We start from the raw sequence: 24,910 nt of genomic DNA on the forward strand, positions 1-24,910 counted from the left end.
GGCATAGAAATTACTGGAAAAATAATGGCAAATATTTTGCATTACCATTATAATGTTTTACATAAAAGTGATACGCTATGATTTCTGATTTTTCACAAATTGCTGGCTGAGTTGTACCACTGCAATGTTAGCCCTGCCAAAATCAAAATGAAACTACAAATCTTTGTTTTGTGTCTTGTCAGGCTGCATTCATGTCCTTAATATCAACTGATCTCATCACGCAATTTGTCGTTTTTAATTCAAATCATAAGAAACCTATCAATAGCATGACTATGGTCCTGACATGCTACTCTTCTTTTTAATGGTAGATAGGGAACAACAAAGCTATGAAGTTTTACTTGTACACACAATAAACTATTTCTGAAAGTTTTTAAAATTTAAATGTATTCTTCACATTCCTTCCTGAGTTTTATAAGGAATTTCCCCCTATTTATTTTTTGCTAATTTACTAAATGAAAACAGAAATTCCTGGAAAAGTTCAGTAGGTTGAGCATCTGTGGAGAGAAATCAGAGTTAATGTTTTGGGTCCAGTGACCCTTCCCCAGAAATAATGTTAGTGAGGAAAATTAGATAACAGAGGTGTAGAGCTGGATGAACACAGCAGGCCAAGCAGCATCATAGGAGCAGGAAAGCTGGCATTTTGGGCCTAGACCCTTCTTTAGAAATGGGGGAGGGGAAGGGGGTTCTGAAATAAATAGGGAGCGAGGGGGAGGCAAATAGAAGATGGATAGAGGAGAAGACAGGTGGAGAGGAGACAGACAGGTCAAAGAGGCGGGATGGAGCCAGTGAAGGTGAGTGTAGGTGGGGAGGTAGGGAGGAGATAGGTCAGTCCAGGGAGGACGGATAGGTCAAGGGGGTGGGATGGGGTTGGTAGGTGGGAGATGGGGGTGGGGCTTGAGGTGGGAGGACAGGATAGGAGGGAGCAAGGCCAGTTTAGGAAGGTGGGGACGAGCTGGGCTAATTTTGGGATGTGGTGGGGAGGGGAGATTTTGAAGTTTGTGATGTCCACACTGATACCATTGGGCTGCAGGGTTCCCAAGCAGAATATGAGTTGCTGTTCCTGCAACCTTCAGGTAGCGTCGTTGTGGCACTGCAGGAGGCCCAGGATGGACATGTCGTCTAAGGAATGGGAGGGGGAGTCGAACTAGTTTGCGATTGGGAGGTGCAGTTGTTTAGTGCGAACCGAGCATGGGTGTTCTGCAAAGCAGTCCCCAAGCCTTTGCTTGGTTTCCCCAATGTAGAGGAGACCACACCGGGTACAGCGGATGCAGTATACCACAGTAGGAAATGTGCAGGTGAACATCTGCTTGATGTGGAAAGTCTTCTTGGGGCCTGGGATGGAGGTGATGGATGAGGTGTAGGGGCAGGTGTAGCACTTCCTGCGCTTGCAGGGAAAAGTGCCGGGGGTGGTGGGGCTGGAGGGGAGTGTGGAGCGGAGAAGGGAGTCACAAAGAGAGTGGTCCCTCTAGAAAGCCGATAAGGGTGGGGAGGGAAAAATGTCTTTGGTGGTGGTGTTGGATTACAGATGGCGGAAGTGTCGGAGGATGATGCGTTGGATCCGGAGGTTGGTGGGGTGGTACGTGAGGATGAGGGAGATTCTGTTTTGGTTGTTATTGCGGGGTGGGGGTGTGAGGGATGAGTTGCGGAAAATGTGGGAGACATGGCCGAGGGTGTTCTCAACCACTGCAGGGGGGGATGTTGCAGTCCTTGAGTGTCGGAGGATGATGAGTTGGATCTCAATTAACATTTCATGTAGGGTGACCCTTCCTCAGAACTGATAGTAACTAGGAAAATGTTGCTTTTCATGCAGAAGATAGGATGGGTGGCTTACAATGGATGTGTGTAATAGCAGACATTGTTCTGAGGACAATGTCTGCTATTACACACATACATTGTAAGCCACCCATCCTATCTTCTGCATAAAAAACATTTTCCTCACCACTATCAGTTCTGAGGAAAGGTCATCCTGCCCAAAATATTAACTCTGATTTCTCTCCACAGATGCTGACAGACCTGCTGAACTTTTACAAAAATTTCTGTTTTTGTTTCTATATTTCTTTCTTGCTGTTCACTGTTTCATTCTCCATTTCTTTGTTTCATTGGCCAAAATAATTTTTAGCCATTAGCCATAAACTTCCCAATGTTACAGATGCGCATTGATCCACTCCCTGCTGCACATATAACAGAGTACCAGCTACACCCTTCATTAAAAAAAACCAGCAAATTTGTGGCACAGAATGCATACAGAAATGACAAATTGCCAACAATTACCAGCTGATTTGTGTTTCACATTATCAGCCTTTCAAAAATAAATACGTGTCACCAGCAGCCTCATGACTTTCAATAACTTGTGGGACATGCATCATAAGTATGAACAAATCTCACTGCTGATATTTAAAGCAACTGATTCAAATCAGAAGGTCCTTATTAATAAAATGATTAATGATCTTGGTATGAAACTTAATCCTGGAGTGTTACAAATGGGACAGTTGAAACTTATAGAGAAATCTCACTCAGTTTGTACTAAATTGTTCTCAGCATTTTTAAGATGTTGAATTTACATTTCTTAAATGTTGCTATTCCTTTCCATTGCATTTTCTTTCACAAGGTTGACTCTAATGCACCTTTGTTCTTGGTCCTATCTAAGTATAGCATAAAGTTATTTCAATATAATTGTAATTGCTTTGCTGCCCTGAAGTGCTGCTTTTAATGAGTTGCTTATGTATTCTGTGAATCTCTTTGTACCTCTACTCCATTCATTTCTTATTTTCTAAGACATGGGTGATATTTCTATTTTTTCTTCCAAAGTAAAAAGTGTAAGTTTTGATGAAAGGTCATTGATCTGAAACACTAGCTGGGTTTCTCTGGACAAATGCTGCCCGACCTGATTTTTTGTCAGCAATTTTTGTTCTTATTATCATCGTTATATCCTGTTTGTATGTCAGAACAATAGCCATCTGTCAGTCCTTTGGTACCATTACTTCTTCTTTAAGGCTTTTATTCCTGGGAGAGGGGTTATTTTATGAGGACAAGTTGGGTAGGCCTGGACTTGTATCCATTGGAAGTTCGAAGAATGAGAAGTGGTCTTGTTGAATCACATAAAATCCTGAGAAGGATTGACAGGATGAATGCAAAAAGGAGATTTCCCCTGCTGAGAGATTAGGCTCAGAGGGACACAGTTTGAAAATAAGGACTTTCTCAGACATAACCACAATAAACTTTGACTCCTTTGTTGGTCAAAAATACATTCACCTTGGACTTAAAAAATTCAATTACCGTGTTTCCACTACTTTCAGAGTTACAAGAGAAACAAGGTTGCACAAATTACTGAGAGGCAAAAGAATCATTTTGTTCTTAAATGGGCAACACCTTATTCTGAATCTATGCCCCTTAGTTCTAGATTACTCTTGTACAGTAGCAGAAATATTCTTTTAGCAGCTATATAGTCACACAGCCCCATCCCAAAATCTCCTATATTTCAATAAGGTCAGCGCACATTCTTCTAAATATATGTCCTGGTTCAACCTTTCCTCGTTTGACATTTCTTCATCCCAGGAGTCAATTAAGTGGATCACAGCGAGCATCCAAGCAGTTCTTTTCAGATTTGGATAAATATAATTAAGACAAGGATCAACAACAGCAATTTTCTTAAATATGAATGTTTATTCAGTAATAATAAATGATTATAATGGCAGTAATAAATTAGTATAACTGAAGTCCACATTGATACCATTGGGCTGCAAGGTTCCCTCCGGATACAACGCATCATCCAGCTCCACACTTTGTTATCTTGACTGTAACAAGAGGTTGGTTAGAAAAATAATAGCTGAACAATGAACTATGTGCAAAGAGCAAATAATTCAGGTCCAGTTGAAATATATTTCTCTAATGGAAAACATAGGCCAAATCAATCCAGAGTTCCCTGGATGACAAAGAGGGTAGAAATTAACATTAGAAACAAAAAGTGTTCTTACAGCAGGTATAAGGCAGAAAGTAAAGTTGAGAACCAAGAGGAATACCAGAGATAGTAGGAACTGTCGATGCTGGAGAATCTGAGATAACTTGAGATAAGGTGTAAAGCTGGATGAACACAGCAGGCCTTGCAGCATCAGAGGAGCAGGAAAGCTGATGTTTCAGGCCTAGACCCTTCTTCAGAAATGCTGAAGCAGTTTGTTTAACTTCATTGGTGGAAAAAGGTGGGTTGATTAGGAAGAGTCAGCATGGATTTCTAAAAAGGAAATTGTGCTTAATTAACTCACTGGAGTATTTTTTAAAGAAGTAACAGAAAGACTACTGGGAAACATTATTCTTGTGGTATACATGGATTTCCAGAAAGTGTTTGGTACAGTACCACACAACAGACTTTAGAGGAAAGTTATAGGTCATGGTATAAAAGGGATTTTAGCAACATGGACACAAACTTTGCTAAGAGATAAGAAACTGGTCAATGTAGTACTGTCACTAGTCAGAGCACTAGTCAATGGATATTTTTTTCATTGGAGGAAGGTTTGTAGTGGAGTTCCCCAGAGGTTGGTATTGGGTCCCTTGCTTAAATATCTGCATCTTGGTGTGCAGGGGACAATTTCAAAGCTTGCAGTTGACATGAAAATTGGATGAATTGTAAACAATGAGGAGGACAGTGTGGAACTCCAAAGGAATATTGACAAGTAGGCAGATAGGTGACAGATGAGATTCAATGCAGAGATGTGTGAGATGATGCATTTTGGTAGAAACGATATTGAAAGACAACATAAAATAAGGGGTGAAATGCTAGTGCCAAGTGTACAGACAACAATCTCTCCCTCAATGTCAAAAAAAGGATGTGGTCATCAACCTCAGGAAGCAGAGTTGAGGACATGTCCCTGTCTGTATCAATGGTGCTGAGGTGGAGATGGTTGAGAGCTTCAAGTTCCGAGGAGTAAATATCACCAACAAACCGTACTGGTCCATCCATATCAATGATATGGTCAAGAAAACAAACCAATGCCTCTACTTCCTAAGGAGGTTAAGGAAATTTGGTATGTCTGCAATGACTCTTGCCAATTTTTGTAGATGCGCCATAGAAAGCATCCTATCCGGCTTAGAATGGCAACTGCTCTGCTCAAGTCTGCAAGAAATTATAAAGAGTTGTGAATGTAGCCCAGTCCTTCACGCAAACCAGTCTTCCTTCCATTTACTCTGTTGAAACTTCCCGCTGCCTTGGGAAAGTAGCCAACATAATCAATGATCACTTCCTCCCCAGTTATACTGTCTTCCACCCTCTTCCATCAGGCAAAAGATACAAACATTTTAAAACATGTACCATCAGATTCAAGAACAGCTTCTTCCCTGCTGTTATCAGACTTATGAACAGACCTCTCATATGTTAAAGATGATCTTTCTCTGCACCTTCTCTGTAACTGTAACACAATATTCTGCATTCTGTTCTATCACCCTGATGTACTTGTGTATGGCATGATTTGCCTGGGTAGCATGCAATACAATACTTTTCACTGTATCTTTGTCCATATGATAATAATAAATCAAATCAAGGCACAATAGATTTCAAGCAACATACTGAGGAAGCAAGGATGTTGTGAGAAAGGAAAATCACACAGCCAGTAGTTAGGGTATGGAGTTCTGAGGAAGAGTCACTGGACCCAAAATGTTAACTCTGATTTTTTTCTTCACAGATGCTGCCAGATCTGCTGAGCTTTTCCAGCAACTTCTGTTTTAGTTCCTGATTTACAGCATTCACAGTTCTTTCGGTTGTTACAGAATGTAATGCCTGGAAGTGTAGTGGAGGCAGGTTCAGTTCAGACATTTAAAAGGGCAGCCTGCCACTACACACTGTTGTTGGTCACTAACAGTCCCCATTAACAACTATTCATCCTCTGATGAAGGGTCTAGGCCTGAAATGTCAGCTTTTGTGCTCCTGAGATGCTGCTTGGCCTGCTGTGTTCATCCAGCCTCACATTTTATTATTCATCCTCCGAGCTTGATCGTTAGCAACTCCTTTGTCTGTCCAACTGTCTTTCTCTCTCTTTAGGCTCTATCCTATTGTTTCTTCCCTATCCCACCCACCTCCCTATTTTCTGCATATAAATTGACGTCTTCTCAGCCACCATCAGTTCTGGGGAAGGGTCACCAGATTCAAAACATTAACTCTTGTTTTCTCTTCCACAGATGCTGCCAGACCTGCTGAGCTTTTCCAGCAACTTTGCTTTTGTGCATAGTTTGATAATTTGGATAGATGCACTGTAGCCTGTAAATCAGGAGATTGGCACTAACTCATGACTCTCGCTAGAAGAAGCCGGCCAACCACGATGACTTCCTTCCCCGCCTGGCACAGTCTTGTCAAAAAGGCAAGGGCGGGCTCTGGGAGGTTACAAGGCGGTTCCGGTGACCGGCTGCACTGAGATTTTTTCGATGGCGTTGCGAGTTTGTGTGATTGTTTTGCTGGCGTTTGTTGTGTTGACGGGGACCACGGATCGACCTCTGCATGCTGAGTGCTCGGTGGAATGGTAGGTTTACCGTGACCGGGTGTCGGATGTCACGGTGGTGAATGCAGCCGGGCAGCAAGGAGTTGTACAGTGATAATACTTGGCGCATCCGTGAATGAAGAGTAACTCCCCACGCAGTGTTTCGCAGTCTCATGACTTCTTTTTGATGCTCAGCCGATTCTCACTGTTCTCGGCTCGATTCTAACATTGCACATCACTGTAGGGGAAGGTGGGCGTGCTGGTTTGTAGCTAATGCTGATTGCATTCCTTTCGCTTGTGTTCGTTCACAATAGTTACTCTACGAGTCATTTCTCAATTGTGTGAAATGTTTACATGTGTTTTATGTCAGCCCTCGTCTTGTGTATTAGTATTGACAACAAACATAATTGCTTATTTTCACCTGTAGGACATTTGGCATTCCTTGTAATAGTGTGTATCTGGAGTTAGTGACACAAATTAAAGCGTGGAAGACTGCTGATAACTGTGCTAACGGGGGAGAGAAGTGTTTGTACACCGTAAGTATTGATCGCTTACTCTTCCATTTAGTCAGCGGGTCTACCCAATTCTTAGATTTTTCTTGGAATCAATTTGGCAGTTTCTTAGTGGAAAAATGACACCAGCAGTTGATTTATGCAGCGCCCTTGCTAAGCAGCATCCCGAGGAGATGGGTTGAGCTGAAAGAGAGTGAGTTTTGAAACTTCAATATTAAAGTAGGAACAAAAACAAAAAGTTGCCGTAAAAACTCAGCAGGTCTGGCAGCATCAAAGTAGATTCACTGTAAAATGTTTTGATGCAGTATTCGACTTCTATTATCACACTTGAAATTATATTGTCATTAATTTAAAAAAGAAATCAGTGGCCAAGTACAGTGATCACTGCTGATCTTAATAGTTGATCCAGGAGATCTGATAACCTTTGTGGTGAGGACTGTACCTCTTTAACTGTGTGTTGAAAATATAGCACAGTGTAGAGTATCAGAAGTGAGGTGATCAAACTGTCCAAACAGTGGATCCCATTAAAACATTTTCATAGATAGCAAACCAGGAAATGGAATGCACAAATACTTATTCGTTATAGAATCCTTACAGTGTGGCACCAGGCCATTTGGCCTATCGAGTCCACACTGATCTTCTGAAGAGTATCCCACCTGGAACTACCCCCTATCCCTGTAAACCTGCATTATCCATGGCTAATCCACTTAGCCTGCACATCCCTGGACACTATGGGCAATTTAGCATGGCCAATCCACCAAGCCTGCACATCTTTGGACTGTGGGAGGAAACTGGAGCACCTGAAGGAAACCCACACAGACATGGGGAGAATGTGCAGACTCCATACACACAGTTACCTGAGGGTGGTATTGAATACAGGTCCCTGGCGCTGTGAGGCTGCAATGCTGAAAAGGGACATACAATTGGAAATATAATACAAGCTGATATAGTATGAAAAATCTTAAGATGTTTTAAGTTAAATAAATGTAATTTGAAACAAAATCTGCTAATTACTTATAATCAAGACATATAATAACATTTTACTTTTTTCAGGGCCAAATTAGTTGTTCAGCGATAGTTATCACGCTCATTGCCAGTTTTTAAAAGGTTGTACTAAATTGAATAAGTTCTAACTTTTTAATAGGGTTTCTTTAATTTTTTGCTATTCATTCGTGGGATGTGGGTGTTGGTGGCTGACCAGCTCATCCTGACTTCACCTTGAGAAGGTGATGGTGAGCTGCCATCATGAAGCACTGTGGTACATGTGCCGTAGGTTGACTGTCAATGGCCTGAGGGAGGGAATTCCATGATTTTGACCCAGCAGCGGTGGAGGAACAGCGACATATATCCAAGTCAGGATGCTGAGTGGCTTTGAGGGGAACTTGCATGTTGTAGTCTAATAATGACTTCAGTGAAAAGGGGGAAGTCTTGCTGCATCAATTGACTTCTGCGCTTGCTGACTCTACAAGATATTCCCAGTGCGTACTGCAGCAGGATAAGAGTGACAAACTGCAGCTTCAGGCTCTGTGCCTTCATATACCCTTGTGCAAAAGCATAAAGTAGCAGCACATTCAGGAGGGTGATGGCAGTGGATATTGGCAGCTTGCTGTCAAAAATCATATGACCTTGAGGCAATGTCTTGCATCTCATAATATAGAGGGATGATGAGTCTAATGGGAATTTTGGTAAATCCTTCTGAAAAAAATGTTATGCTTTAAGTATACACACGATTAACAAAAGTTGCTTTTTATTCTTCTGCATAGTAAGGTCAAGTAACTGTCTCTGGAATTGTGTGTGGAAAATCTTTAATGTCACGACTTTTTTTACTTTTAAAATCACTGTCAACCTGGTATTCCAAGCTAAGGCTGTAGTCTATATCGTCCAGTGGCTGCTGTATTGAATTTGTTTTTCTATGTAGTCTCTGCACAGAGCAGCCTTGAACATTCATTATCTTTAGTGGAGCAGCTGGGTGAGATGAAACAAAGAAGCATGAGTAGAAACTAGTTATGCATACATACTGGGTAGAAATTGTGTTAAAACTGACCAATTTTCTGTGTCTTGGCATTCAGTGCTTGGGCACCGCAGTAGCCTCGAACAATCCTGGAGTGAAGGAATTGGGAGCCATGAGGGTCCTCAGCAAGTCTGGGCCGTCCAGGCACCAATATATCCCCATGGCCACCTAACCAAACATCTAAGGCAGATGGACTTCACTGCTGTGCTTGCTCCCCCTTCCTTAGTGGTGGATGTGGAACAATGCTGAGATGTAGTGGGAGCAAAAGCAAGAACAAAAAAAGACTTTGGGGATGTTATTAATTATAATATTGTTATATGAGCAGCCTATGTTCTATTTCCAGTCCGTTGCCTATTTTATGTCATTTTATATGTTGTTAATATTTTTAGGCATAAATTTGTCTGAGCATCCAAAGAAATACCATCCGATGTGGGAGCAGATTTGGGCCATTGGGCCCATTGAATCTACTGTGCCATTTGATCATGGCTGTATGTTTCTCAACCCCAATCTTCTGCCTTCTCTCCATAACCCTTGATGTGCATACTAATCAAGAACCTATCCATCTCTTTCTGAAATACACTCTGAATTGGCTCTGCAGCAATGAGTTCCACAGGTTAACCAGCCTCTGGCTGAAGAAATTCCCCCTCATCTCATTTCTAAAGGATCATCCCTTCACTCTGAGGCTGTGTCCTCAGGTCCTAGTGTCTCCACTGGTGGAAATATCTTCTGAATGTCCACTGTATCCAGGCCTCTCAGTATTCTGCAAGTTTCAATGAGAACGAACCCCATCCTTCTAAAATCTATCACGTGCAGACCCAGAGTCCCCGGTCGCTCCTTGTATGACAAGTCTTTCATCCCTGGGATCATTCTTGTAAACCTCCTCTGGACTCTGACCAGTACCAGCACATCCTTCCAGAGGTACAAGGCCTGAAATTGCTCACAATATTTCAATGCGTTCTGACCAGTACATTCCTGCCTTTGTATTTTCGGCCTCTTAAAATGAATGCATTTGCCTTCCTAACTACCTGCTGATCCTGCATGTTAACATTAAGAGAGCTCGGAGGAAGGGTCACTGGACCTGAAATGTTAACTGTTCTTTTCCTTCACAGATGCTGCCAGACCTACTGAGCTTTTCTGGCAATTTCTGTTTTGTTAAGAGAAATCTGAATTAGTGCTCACAAGTGCTTTTGTGCTTCAGATTTGCAAAGCCTTTCCCCATTTAGAAAATATTCTGTGACTCTATTCTCATATCAAGGTGCATAATCTTGCATTTTCCTCACACAAGAATTTTATTTTTGTATTTGTGGAGCTAAAGGAGCAAACGAGTTACTTCAGACTCCACTGCAAAGGCCAGCTGGTGACTTGTCATTGCTTATCTCTCTGCCTGGATTTATCTGATGACTGTAGACTGTTTTTATACTTCAGGTAACAAAACATTGGACATTAATTGTGATAATGATAGCTGTTACATTTTACCAACTAATGACAATCTTTCTTCTTTCTTGTGGTATGTCTTGAATGCCTCATGGCCCATCACCTCATTTGTATCCTTGGCTTTGCGTATCTTGGCTGTTGATTTAACAAACTATACTGAACAAACATGTTGCTGTGAGTGTTTTGGCAGAGAGTGTTAATTTTTTGAAATAAAAATAGAATGCAGTAATTCTAAGACTTCTGTATTTTGTATATTAGCTGCCTACTGACCATAGAAAAGTGTATTTCTTTTAAAAATAAACTTTTTTGATTTTCAGTGAATTTTTGGGATTTTCAGCATGAGTTGTAGTTCCTTTTAAATAGCTATGCCTCACGTGAGCCTATATAGTAAACGTCAGCAGGTTATTCCTTGCAAGTCATCACAAACAATCTCACCCCCTCTTTTATTAATGCTTTTGGAAAGCACAAACCGAGACTTGGGTCCAGATTATCTCCTTGACCTAAAAAAACCCAACCAGGAAATATCATTGGAGAAGTGAAACAGTGTAGCAGTTTTGAGAAAATAAAGCTACATAATTTTCTTGGGCTTTCTTGTCAATATGGCATGATTTGCTGTACTCAACAAAAAGTTATCACCTTCCTTTGTGTGTTAAATCTTATGTTTTTGTAAGGCTCTCAGTTTTGATAAGTCTTTTGGAGGGTTTCTCTCAGATCAAGTAAGATCTGTTGCCGTATCTTACTGAACCCACCTCATTAACTTTCTACTGTACCCAGTTTTAGCCGTATTTTACCTTGCACAACTCCCAGGAAACTCACCATTCAGATATATGTTGGAGAGCCCATGCCATATTTGAGCACTGACGTACGAAGTTGCCCTCCTTGGTGATGCATGTTCATTCAGATGATGGCGTATAAGGGAACGATGCCACTATGCTTCCTCAAAAGGCATCTAGAGGTCCTAATGGATGGGATGGTATAGAAAAGGGGCCCCCTCGTCCAGGAGGGCCCGCAGAGGAGGCCATTATGCCAGACCCAAGTAATTGTGGTCTCCATGGTGTTGAAGAATGGCCAGCTGTGTCACAAGATGGTTCATGACCTCTGCTCCACCAGAGTAAGTGCCTCACTCTTCTTTCTGATACTTCACATTCACTGTATCAGTCCTAACTCATCTGGGACACCTCACCCAACATCAGAATGGAAAAGAAAAGCTGAAATAGAAAATGTCAGTGAGGTTATCTCTTCTACTTTTGTCTCCAACTACTTAATTCATTTGGAACTTCACTTCATTTTTCTTGTTGTCTTGGATTGTGTTCTCTGCATGCTGTACATGTTTTGTGACGTTAAGCACATTGAGACATCTTATTTGACATTATAGGTGTCATTATAAATGCAAGTTGTTATTATAAAGCATACCTATGGGTTTTTTTTTGGAAGCTCATTTAAATATTCCATGGGAAAAGGAAGTAAGCAGCAGACTCTTGTGCTCTGGTCGTGTCCTGAGGGGCTAATAGGTCAAGGTTCAAGTCCCACTTGCCCCAAACTGTATTGTAACATATCTGAATAGTTCAATTTAAGGAGCTGCTTGAAGCAGCTCCAAAGGAGGAAACAGCAAGGATTGTCCTTTGCAGTTGGCTGTAAATAATAAAACACTTTTTATTTTGTAGTTACTAGTTGCTGAGGAAATATCATCAATTTGAGGTTAGATAGACCTTAGATTTAGGGTAAAAGTTCGGCACAACATCTTGGGCTGAAAAGCCTGTACTGTGCTGTACAGCCCTGTGTTCTATGTTCTACGTGCTAACTGGTTTTTCACAGATGCTGATTTTACTGGCTACTAATTTGTTAATTTTCTCTCCCTCTTGTAGCTGAAGTCTGCAAATGAACATTATATAGTTGCTGAGCACACCACTCCAGTGCGCAAATATGTTGATAACCTAACATTCAAACTGGTTTCCTCTTTTGACAAGAGATCCTGCTCTGTCTTTGTAAGTAATATAATTATATTTCTGTACACGATGATTATTGTTAGCCACTAATAAACAATGTTACTTATACAAGATTTCTATTTTTCTTTTAAAAGTTCACATTTAATCTGTTTTGTCTGATAGTTTGGTAATGATTTGAATTGGAAGCATTGCATTTTCTACCTTTTTGAGTTAATGATGTTATATTCATCTGGCCACGATCTTTTATGGGCCACCAATTATCTTGTCATCACCACTTTCTAAATTGAAAATAGAGTTTAAGTAAAGATAATTACATTTCTTAAAATGAGGGAGGTAGAAGCAAATGAATACAAAACTTTAGTGAACAGGTTAATGTCAGCATACATTACTGTTCACAATTTCAATAGTTTTACAGTAATATTTTGTTCCAAAAGAAATTGCATGAGTTGATAAAATACAAAATAGATATTCTGACATATATTGCAGTTTGAGGATTAACGTAACACTTTATTCCTACCTTTACTGGAGAGATCCTTTGCTGCTTTTCCACTATAGGACTCTTCTTTTTAAAAACTAACTCAGTTTAAGCGCTTGGTCACTTGCAATATTTTCTCCTTCTATGGGGTTTTGTGTGAAGTTCTATTTGACATCATTTTAAGAACAGGAGTACTAGGAGCAGGAGTTAGATGTTCAGTTCCTCACACCTGCTGTGCCATTTAGTACGATCATGACTGATCTCATCATAGTCTCCACTTTCCCACCTGTTCTCAATGACCATTCAACCTGTTACTAACTAAAAATCTGTCTCTCTTCTTTAAATTTATTCAGTGACCTAACATACATTACCCCACAGTGTAGTGTAGCCTTTTGAGAGAAGTGATTTTTTTTTCCTCATTTTTAAAAAATTTGTTGCCGTCTATCCCAAAAAAATGACGTGTCGTTCTAGATTGCCCCACATGAGGAAACATCCTTTCTATTTGTACTTTATCAATCGCCTTTAGGGTTTTATGTATCTCAGTTTGGTCTCCTTTCATTCTTCTAAACTCTGGGGAGTATAGGTAGGCTCAAACTGCTCAAATCCTCTTCATAAGACAAGCCCCTCATCGCTGGAATCAATTAAGTGAATATCCTCCAAGCAACCTCTAATGCAACTATTTCCCCCCCCCCTTCAAGGGAAGGGGATCAAAACTGTACACAATTCTCCAGATGTGGTCTCACCGTTTTTCCCTACTTTTACATTTTCTTTTCTTTAAGCAGTAGTGACAAAATTCCATTATAACTGTCCTTATTACCTGCTGCACCTACATTTTGGTTTAAGTTAGTTAATAGATGCAGACACCCAGGTCCCGTTGCATTGAGGCATTCTGAAGTTTTTGTCCATTTCAACAGTTAGTTGCCTTTCTATTCCTCTGACAAAAATGGATACTCTCTCACTTGTCCGCTTTAAACCTATATGCCAAGTTTTGGTCCATTCACTTAGCCTACCCATATTTATTTGTAAATATCTTTCTGCCCTGCAGTTTTCATTTCCACCTGTTTTTAGTGTCATCTGCAAATTGACCTACAGTACTTCAGTATGTTTTGAAGGGCCCTGTGATGTTTCACTAGATTAAAGATGTTGTATGCAATGTTCTTGACAGCTTCCCAAAAAATATTACTCTAGTTTCCACTCATTTAATTGATTTGGATTTTGGATAAAAGGAGTAAATTATAATTTGTTAAATGAAGGGACACAGTGATGAATGAGGAATTAACTAGTGAAAGGTACTTCTGCTTCAGTAATTTTGACATTTCAAACTAACATCTGTATTCTGCCAACATTTGTTTATATGATGAATATGGTTAACAATGTGATAATGACCAGATAACTAATGCCACGGAGTAAAAATGATTAAGTGTTGACTGGTATTAGGGCTAACAATAACTCGCTACTCTTCTTTGAAGTCATGACACAGGAACTTTTGCAGTCTCCTGAACAGGCAAATGGGTTTAACATTTCATCTCTGACAATGTAGTGTCCCAGCAGTACTAGTATGGAGCATCAACCTTGGTCTTTATGTGCTCAAGCCATGGCGTGCAACTTGAACCTAGGGCCTTTGGTTCAGCGGCGAGAGTACTGTCAATTGAGTGGCAGGTTGACGACATGCAGATTAGATGCCGAATGGGTTTGTAAACTGCAGATGAGTGTCATTATGATCTAATCTGAAGTTGTTTATTTTGAGCAAACAGTAACACAATGCATTAATAAATGGTAAGTTTCTTAACCAAAGAAGGGATCAGTAATAATCTAGAAGTACAACTGTTATTAAAGATGTAATCTATGAAGACAAGGCCATATGCTGATATTGAATTTTTTAATTTTATAAATAAATGGTACTGAATATAGACTTTGAATGAATTGTTGATTAGATCACAGATACAGCATTGTTTGAATTTTGGGTAATAACATTGAGTGATATTTAGAATTATGGAAATGGTACAACACTAGAATGACACTAGGATTCTGAGATTAGCTTAAAAGAAAGGGACTTGAAAGTTGGACTTTCTTCTCTAAATTGGAATCCAAAAAAGGTTTCAATTTATATGGTAAACAGTGAAAGCTGTTTAAACTAGTCTATGTATTGGTGACAAGAAGACGTCTCAGAACAGTAAAAGAGGAACCTTGAAATATTTTTGTTTTACTACAATACAGTATGAATTAAAGAAACATACCAAAGCAAAACTTGATTAAGTAAGCATTTTAAAACAGCAAAGGCATGGGATCATCATTTCCAATAAAGAAGGATCAGAAGCACACAGAAGAATTTCCTATGCTTAATTTTAAAGTTCCATGAGGAAAAAATTTCTTCTATAAATGCTAGGTTTACTGAAAAATAGATTTTGATGGTTGATTCATAGGTGCCTAGAGAATGAGGCCAGGTAAATAATAATAGGGGAACAGGAAGTAGCAGAGCAGTTGAATATGTGTTCCATCAGTCTTCACAGTAGAAGACACTAATGGTCTGAAAAGCTAAAAAATCAAATAGACTATATAAAAGGGGGGAAATAAACATAGAAACTATCACTAAACAAAAAGTACAAGGGAAACTTTGGGGCAAAAGTATGATGTGTCACCTTGCTGTGATAGATTACATCCTAGGAAGTTGCAACAGACATAGTGGATGCATTGTAGCAATTTTCCAATAATACTTTTATATTCTGAAAGAGCCCTGGAGGACTGGTAGAGCGCTAATGTAACCCTCTGTTTGATAAAGGGAAGGAGACAAAAATAGGGTAAATTTAACTATCTGTCATTGGGAAAACATTAAGCCTATTCTAAGGGATATCAGAACAGAGCATTTAGAAATACATAGCATAATCAAGGGGAAGACATGCCTGACAAATTTTTTAGAATTTTTTTGAGGTTTTAACAATCTGCATGGATAAAGGAGAACCTGTAGATTTAGTATATTTGGATTTCCAAACTGTGTTCCATAAAGTACAGCACATGATATTACTTGATATGATGAGCACCATAATATTGTGGTTAGTATACTTGTATAGAGAACTAATGGAAGGTAGAGATTCAGCATAGAGAGCCTTTTTCAAGATGATAATCTGAAACTGTTGGCATACCAGAGGAATCAGTGCTGGGACATAATTATTTACAATATATGAATGATTTGAATGAGTGTAAAATGCCCTTGTTTGTGAATGACATAATAGATAGAAAAGTGTGTGATGAAGTTGACAGAGACTACAGAGGGATAGAGACATGTCAAATGAATGGACAAAATCTTAGCAGATCGATTGTAATGTGGGAAAATGTGAGGTTATGCACTTCTGTTCTTCCTGTCAAAGCGCTGAATATCATGTAAGTGGAAAGATACAACAGAAAGCTGATGCACAGACAGTGTTGGGGGCCCTTTTGCTTAATCTTCAAAAAACTATAACCAGATTCAGCAAACAATAGGGAAGGCAAATGGACTGTTAGCCTTTCTTTCAAGGGAAGTGGAAAATAAAAATAGGGAAGTCTTGCTCAGAGAAGACGACAAGGCTGGAATAATGTGAACTGTTCTGGGCCCCGAATCTAAGGAGTGATATTCTGACATTACAGGCAGTTGGGAGAAGGTTCACTGCATTGACCTGGAGTATGGAGAGACTTGCTTGAGGAGATGTAGCTTAGATTGGCCTTGTACTCTTTGTGCTGATGAGAATGAGAGAAGACCTTATAAAATCCTTAGGCTTGACAGTGTAGATGTGAAGAGATTGTTACCCCTTGTGGGAGAGCCTAGGATCAGTGGGCAGAATATCAGAGTAAGGGGTCACATAACAGATGGGGAGGAATTTCTGTTGAGGTTAGTGAATATGTGAAATTCTTTACTGAAGAGTGCTTTCGAGGTTGGGCTGTTAAATGTATTCAAGGCTGAGAAATTTTTAATCAGCAAGGGAATCAAGGATTATGGGAAAAGGCAGGAAAGAGTTGAGGATTATCAGATCACCATGATCTCATCGAATGCAACAGACTTGATGACTCATTTGTGCTCCTGCATCTTGTGACATATACACTCTCTCCTTTAAAAGAAGCAGCAGCATTGCTAATACGAACCAACAAAAACCCAAGTTGGGCTTCCAACATCTTTCAGATGTAAAAGAATCATGTGGTGGAGCACTGACTTGAGTCAGGAACTTCTCCAGGTTTGACCATGGTCTCTGACTTAATGGAGGATTTGCTGTTTGGCCTGCAAAGGAACTAAGTCAGCTGTGCCTCCTGTTTGTAACGCAGTCTGAAAATTCCTTATGAAGATTGGGCTCCACAATGAGGTGCCATTGCCTGTGTAGACCTGGAAGGTTGGCTCCTGGAACCTGCCTTATCATCATCTGACTGGCCATTTCTTGGTTGGGGGTTCTATGATTTTGTTTTACTTTGGCATCAAATATAGTATTGGCTTTTTATTTCAACTGTAAATTGTTATTTTGGGGTCACTTTAAAGATCTATAAATTGCCTGTTTTTCTTCATTGCTACATAGTTCTCTTGTAAGTTGCATCACAAGTAGACAGCGTTGATAAAAACACATTTAGCATGCTTGCCATCATTGCTTGAACCATTGAGTATAGGAGTTGGATTTCATGTTGAGCTTGTACAGGTCGTTAGTGAGGCCACTTTGGAGTACTGTGTACAGTTCTGGTCTCCCTCTTTAGGAAGGGTATTATTGATTTGGAGAAGATTCAGAAAAGATTTACCTAACTTTGCCAGGACTGGAAGATTTCGTGTAAGAGGACAGGCTGGGTAGGCTGAGACATTTTGTACTGGAACGTAGGAGGTTGAGGGGTGACCTTTAGAGGTTTATAAAAGCATGTGGAGCATGGATAAGGTGGATATAGAAAAGGTCTTTTTCCCCAAGGTTGGGGCGGGGTGGGGGGGAGCAGCTCAAAACTAGGGGGCATATTCTTAAGGTGAGGAGAGAGATTTAAAAGAGACTGAAGGGCAACTTTTCCTCACAAATGGTGGCTCATATGTGGATGAAGTGCCAGGGTAAGTGGTGAATGTGGGTTTACTTACAACATCCAAAAGACATTTGGATGAGTACACAGATGGGAAGTTGAGAAGGATATGGGTCAAATGTAGGCAAGTGGGACCAGTTTAGTTTGAGAAACTTGGTTAATATTAACGAGTTGGACCAAAGGGTCTGTTTCCATGCTGCACCACTCTGAGACTTATCAGAGATTACATCCGAAGAGCTTGAATCAACTTCTGTATTTCACCAAATGCTATCTATGGATGAATGTGCAGTTTCAGAGCTTCTGTGCTGTCAGATTGCTTGTGTAACATTCAGTTTTATGAGGCTCAATTTTCCTCCAACTGTGGTGGAAAGATGAAAGAAAGTTGTCAGCCCTTTCCAGGCTCCATCTTATTGGACTCTGATCTGTGCTGTGAAGCATTTATTCTCTTTGTTTTGTTTGCAAAGAATTTTACCTCTGTCACAGTCTCTTCATGTTGAAACCTGCCCATCTACTACTGAAACCCTCATTTCTTCCAATGACTGGCACAGACTGAACTATTCTAGTACTTGGCTAAACAGTTTCCAAACCCTTTATCTTCTGTAAGTTTCAATGTATCTAAATCTTGTCTTTATCTTGCTGGGCACCATTAAAGGTATGGCATGAGTAATTGGATTCAGTTAATGGTCATTTGTACATTGACAAGTAAATATCATTAAAAATTCATGGAAGGCATGAAAGCGTAACTGTTTCATTAATACCCTTCAGGGAAGGATACTTTATAAAGTTAAGTTTTTATGTATGACCTGCATGTCCCATCTTCCAGGTTTAAGTCTTAATGCCCTTAAGGTAATGTGAAATGGGTAATAAATACTATCTTGCTCATCCTGCCTACAAGATTGCATCCTCAATGCTGCCTAGAACTGCAAGTTTAATCATCTTAACCTCAAATTTAAGTTCCTCTATGACATTGCCTTTCCTAGCTGTTAAGTATGTCCCTTGTCCCTCACCTATTTCTCTGGATACTTCATTCTTCTGGTTCCCAATATCTTTTGTTTTCTATGTGTTCAATTAGTGAAGACCACATTCTGGGATGCTCTAATTTTTTTTCTTTAAAGAACTCCCCTAACACCATTCTCTTGACAAAATGTTTAGTCACCCCTCTAATTTGTCCTTTGACAGTTTTGTTTTAGTTTATCTTTTAGTCCTCTGCACTTTGTTTTTAGCTTGCTAAAGAGATCATTAAACTGCATTCTTCTGGAAGTGTCATGTTGGACTTAAAACATTTACTCTATATTTCTCTCCATAGTTGCTGTTAGACCTGCTGAGTTTCACCAGCACTTTGTCTTTACGTCAAATCTCCAACATCCACAGCATTTTTGCTTTCATTAGAACAAAATGCAAGTTGATAATCCAGATGGAAGTATCTCACCATCATTGTTAGTAGCCTGGAGATTTGTATGATGAGAAATGCCTAAGTGAGATTTTTGATATTAATTTCTTTTTATTTTACAGAATTGTATCAAATGAATTGTGAAATAACTAGCTTTAAAATGTGTCAGAGATAATGGGAACTGCAGATGCTGGAAGGTGCCGGATGTGTTGGAGATGGTCCAGGTGAACTTGAGGTTGGGGTGGAAGATGTTGGTGAAGTGGATGAACTGTTCGAGCTCCTCTTGGGAGCACGAGGCAGCGCTGATACAGTCATCAATGTAACGGAGGAAGAGGTGGGGTTTAGGGCCTGTGTAGGTGTGGAAGAGGGATAGTTCCACATAACCTACAAAGAGGCAGACATAGCTTGGGCCCATGCAGGTAGCAATGGCCACCCCCTTTGTTGGTAGGAAGTGGGAGGAATTGAAAGAGAAGTTGTTGAGGGTGAGGACGAGTTTGGCTAGGCAGATGAGGGTGTCGGTGGAGAGGGACTAATCGAAGGTTGCAGAAACAGCAACTCGTATTCCGCTTGGGAACCCTGCAGCCCAATGGTATCAATGTGGATTTCACAAGCTTCAAAATCTCTCTTCTCCACCACCCCCCCCCCCCGCCCCCTCCCCGCCACCACTGCATCCCAAAACCAGCCCAGCTCGTCCCCGGCTCCCTAACCTGTTCTTCGCCCTCAGCCATCCTCTCCTCCTGCCTCAAGCTGCACCTCTATTTCCTACCTACTAACCTCATTCCGTCCTCCTCGGACTGACCTAGCCCCTCCCTACCTCTCCACCTACACTCACCTCTATCTCCATCCCCGCCCCTTTAACTTGTCTCTCTCTCCTGTCCACCTATCTTCTCCTCTATCCATCTTTGATCCATGTCCCCCTCTCTCTCTATTTATTTCAGAATCTTCTCCCCATCCCCCTTTTCTGATGAAGGGTCTAGGCCTGAAATGTCAGCTTTTGTGCTCCTGAGATGCTGCTTGGCCTGCTGTGTTCATCCAGCTCCACACTTTGTTATCTTTGCTTTAAGATGTGAATTTGCTGTTTCTTCAGAGCTCTTTAGAACTATAGCTTGTATTGTTGATGGAAGTAGGAAAGAAAAAGAAGCCAGATTGCAAAATTGATTTAGAGAATGTGAAACCAATATCCTTTTAAGAATGGAATATCCTTTCTTTCAGCTACAGCATAGTGGTATTGTGTTCTTGATTTTGAGTGGAGGAGACATTCATAAATGAATTAAATAGTAATGTTGTGCTTAGTTGCCCCTGAGATGGTGAACCACCTTCTTTTGAGATTTAGTACAATTGACTAGCTAGGTCATTTCAGAGGGCAGTTATAGTCAACTAGGTTAATAAATGACTCCAAGCACTTAAGGATAATAGGTTTAATTCTCTAAAAGACATGAGTGAATTAGGTCATTAATTACAATAATCCAATAACACCATGGCCAATTTAGGAGATGTTTACTGTTTATTTTGGACAAAACCAGATTCGGCTTTTCTGTCTGAGATGGTGGATTTTGATATCGTATTCTCAGGATTAGTAATCCAAATCTGCATATTATTAGTTCAGTAATAACCATTAAATACCTTTCAATGATACTGTATTTACTCAGTTAGAAATAGTTTGAGAAAGATTTTCCTAATTGCAGAAAACCAACACATTTATCCACATTTACATTTCTACGCTCTGCAGTCTGGCTTAATAGCCAAGGTAGCTAATTAACCTGATCCCAACTTTTGCAAAAATTTGAGCATGTTAGAAAGAACTGTCTGTGCTAGAGTTGCTGCCCTGAAAATCATTCCCATCTCTAGTGTGCTAGACAAGAGTGTTGCAACAGTTTTGTTTTTTTAAACTGTCCCATTTTCATTAATATGTTTACTAATACACTATTGTGCATTTTTTTTGTTTCAGGGATTCTCTGTTTCTGAGCTGTGGTATGCAGTCTTTGACTTTGGTACGAACTATTGCAATTTGCACAACCTTATTGAAGGTAAGAAATGAAAATAACCATTAATACAAACAATTCTGTCATTGATGAGGTACTTTTTATTTCCTAATTTTATTCTGCTTTGTTTTTCAGGTAGTGGCTTAGACAAAGTTTCTGGCTACAGTGAATCAACAAGCGATTCAAAGTGCACTCAATATTCATCAGCTAATTGTACAATTTACTAAACACTGTGTGATTCAGTAATAACTAAGAATAATCAGGAATCTCCATAATGCTAAGCCACTCAGGGATACTAATTTTATGCACTTGTTTAAAATAATTGACTTTAGTGCTTATTATAAATCTTTTCCCAGTAATAAACAAAGAAATTCTGAGGGATTGCATAAATAAGCAAATTGTTGACACCATATTTAACAATGCCAGGGACCACATATGATACAATTTAAATACTAGGTCCTTTTCCAGCTTAAATTTGAGCTTCTTCTCATTGAGTAGAAACATAGGTAACCTGGACCGCAGTAACAAGCTACTCGGTCCAACTGGTCAATCTAGATGCGTGTACTCAAACAAGTGAAAGGAACAATAGAGAATTTTTTTAACAAGCCACTTGGGTATTTAAAGTGGAATGTGGTCTTTCAACCACATCCTCACACTAATTCTTGTTTGAAATATTCAAAAAATGATATTTTTTCCCTAATTTTGACATCTAACGTCAGTTTACTTTTATTCCTTTTTTTGGTCCATAGCCTGCTTGACCATCTGGTTTGAACACATACCATCACACCAACCTCTGCAGCCAGCACATCATTTTCCGACCCCACCACCAAAGAGATATTTCCCTCCCTACCCTTATCCCACTTTCGTTGGGATCACTCAATCCACGACACCCTCATCTGCTCAATACTTTGCTCCACACCTGGCACCTTTCCCTGCAACCGTGGGAGGTGTGACACCTGCCCCTACAACTCCCCACTTCATCTCCGTCCAAGGCCCCAGACAAACTTTCCAAATCCAACAGGGATTCACCTGTATTCCCACCAAGCTGGTCTGCTGTATCCTTTGCTCCCGATGTACAGGAGACCACATCGGAGAGACCAAGTGCAAACTCGGGGACTGATTTTTGCTGAGCATCTGCACTCTGTACGCTATAGTCAACGACACCTGCTGGTCGGCAACTATTTTAACTCCCCCTCTCTCTCCCTGGGTGACATGTCCATCCTGGGCCACTGCCAGTGTCATAACGACGCCACCCGCAAATTGGAGGAACAACACCTCATATTCTGCCTCAGGAGCCCACAGCCCGATGGCCTAAACGTAGGATTCACCAGTAACATCTCCCCACACCCTGCCCAATCCCATGTCCAACCCTCCCATTCATCCCCACCTCCTTGACCTGACACAGCCTCTCCATTTTCTCCCCCATCTATCCGCCCCACCCTTCCCACTGACCAATCCCTACTACCCCCTACCTGCACTCTCCTATCACCGTCCTACCTACCTGGTCCCAGTCCCACCCTCTATTTATTTCTGACCTCCCTTCCACATCCCCAGCCTTGATGAAAGGTGTAAACCCAAAACATTGACTTTCCTACTCGTCTCATGCTCCTTGGCCTGCTGTGTTCCTCCAGCTCCACCCTGTTATCTCAGACTCTAGCATCTGTAGTTCTTGCTGCCTTTTCTGTTTGAACAAATGCTAGAACGTATTGCCACAATTCAAATGGTTCAGTAACCTTTTTATGAAACCTGTTAGGTTGACAGTATTATATTTTAATTTGCTAATTTCACATAATTGGACCTTTTTGATGTTTAAATTACATGTTTTCTTTAGAACTAATTTTTTGAAGTGTTTTTTTTTGGGAAGTGCAACTCGTTAACCTGGGTTTTATTATCTCTGTAGGCAGTGAGCATAACTCTTGCCAGTGAAGCACATCAAGTGTTTTTCACATGCTTGACATTTATAATCTTTAGTACAATTTTCGAGACTACCTGTGGAAATAAAAGATCCCGAGACTGTTTGTAACATTGTATATGCAGTCATAAGCATGGTTAGGTAGTAAATGGAAATTGTAAGTCTGCTACATAACACAGTCTTAAGTGTAAACTAACTAAAATATTGTGATGCTTTTATCCAGTAAAATATCTGGAGGACTAATGATTGATTCTAACTTTTTGTCCAAAGGTTTAATGGAGACAGCAGTACATGGTAATGGCGCTGTAATGTTAATCCAGTGGCCTGGTAATGCTTTGGTAAAATGGGTTCAAATTGTATTCAGATTTAAATTTGATTAATCAATAAATATTAAAGAATATTAAGCTACTGTCAGAAATAGTCACTATGACAATGATCATTGATTGTTCTAAATACCAGTTTGCTCAATAACTGTCTGTTGTGGAAGAAAATCTACTGTCCTGACCTGGTTTGGCCTATATGTGACTCCAGACCTCCAGCAATGTGGTTGTTTCTTAACTCCCCTCTGAAATGGCTGAGCAAGCCACTCCGTTTAATAGCAATTTGGGATGGGCAGCCGAGACTGACTTTTCCAACAGCATAGACATCCAAAGAAAGAATTAAAAGAAAAACATTAAATTGCTGCTTCAGTAATAAGGTTTTGATTCATTGGACACTCTCTTTTGGTAGCAGCTAGGTTCTCCATTAGTTTTCTGCAGTGGAAATAGAAAATCCTGAAAAGTTTGTTTCTTAGTATTAGATGGAGTTAACTGTGTTGGCTGCACCTTTGTAGTTGTGGTGGTGGACACCTCTGGAGGAGGCATCCTCAGATTGTTTACTTGGTAGCTTTGGTTGAAGACAATTGTAAAAACAAAAATTCCCAGTCTTGCCTCTGCCCCTTATATTAGACTGCATCCTCATTAGGAAGAGGCATACTAGGCACTTATTCATCTGGTTAATTACTAATTCTCAGACTGAAATAGAGGACCTACAAAAAATTATTCTGTTTCATTAATAATGAAGTTTTTATGCGTCTCTTTAGCCTGTTGTAGGTGTTTAGCATGCAAGTTAGGCATGAGGGCTGCACGGTGGATCAGCACCAGAGACCGGGGTTCAGTTCCAGCCGGTGGGCAGTGTGGAGTTTGCACATTCTCTCTGTGTCTGTGTGGGTTTCCTCTGGGTGCTTTGGTTTCCTCCCACAGCCCAAAGATATGCAGGCTAGGTCGATTAGCCATGTTATGTTGTCCATAGTGTCCAAGAATGTTTAAAGTCAGCTGGGTTAGATGTGGGGAACTGCAAAGGTAAGGGGATTCAGTTGGGGTGGGATGCTCGTTGGAGGGGCATTGTTGACTTATTGGGCCTAATGGCCTGTTTCCACTCTGTCAGGATTCTATAAGTTCAGCTCGTTGTGTAGCTTAATTGTGCCTCTTCTCAATGTTTGGCTGTGTTTGGTGCTCACTTACACTTCCATACTTTAGTTTGAGTCCGATGATCTCCTGAATTAATAGCAATTAGAATGAAGGATGTGTCAAGTTGGGTTTGGAAATTGTGATTGTACAGTTGTATTTTGATTGTCGATAGCTCCTTTTAGTATATCCAGATTTAGACTGCTGGATTTCTCTTTTTAGTTTGAATCACTTAGATGGTAGTGTCACACTGCAGAGTATATGGGCGAAGAGAGATGTCTCTGTACTTGTTTAATCATGCGATATTACTATAGATAGATGTATCTTCAACA

At 40.3% G+C, this 24,910-nt stretch overlaps 1 protein-coding gene across 2 annotated transcripts in view; it reads left to right on the top strand.

Annotated features, from left to right (window-relative positions):
• Positions 1 to 23,531, top strand: part of LOC125460258 (uncharacterized) — a 94,479-nt gene extending 70,948 nt beyond the window's left edge. The window contains exons 1-5 of one of the 2 annotated variants that reach the window (XM_048547508.2): positions 6,369 to 6,503; positions 6,889 to 6,997; positions 12,284 to 12,403; positions 21,188 to 21,266; positions 21,357 to 23,530. In XM_048547508.2, coding sequence (XP_048403465.1) covers positions 6,409 to 6,503; positions 6,889 to 6,997; positions 12,284 to 12,403; positions 21,188 to 21,266; positions 21,357 to 21,448 — 495 coding nt within the window. In that variant the 5' untranslated portion in view covers positions 6,369 to 6,408 and the 3' untranslated portion in view covers positions 21,449 to 23,530. Of the gene's footprint in view, positions 1 to 6,368; positions 6,504 to 6,888; positions 6,998 to 12,283; positions 12,404 to 21,187; positions 21,267 to 21,356 lie in introns of those variants that run through there. The other variant, XM_059638639.1, reaches the window with a different exon arrangement.
• Positions 23,532 to 24,910: the final 1,379 nt, after the last annotated feature.

Source organism: Stegostoma tigrinum, chromosome 2, assembly GCF_030684315.1.
Source record: "Stegostoma tigrinum isolate sSteTig4 chromosome 2, sSteTig4.hap1, whole genome shotgun sequence".
Taxonomy (NCBI): Eukaryota; Metazoa; Chordata; class Chondrichthyes; order Orectolobiformes; family Stegostomatidae; genus Stegostoma; species Stegostoma tigrinum.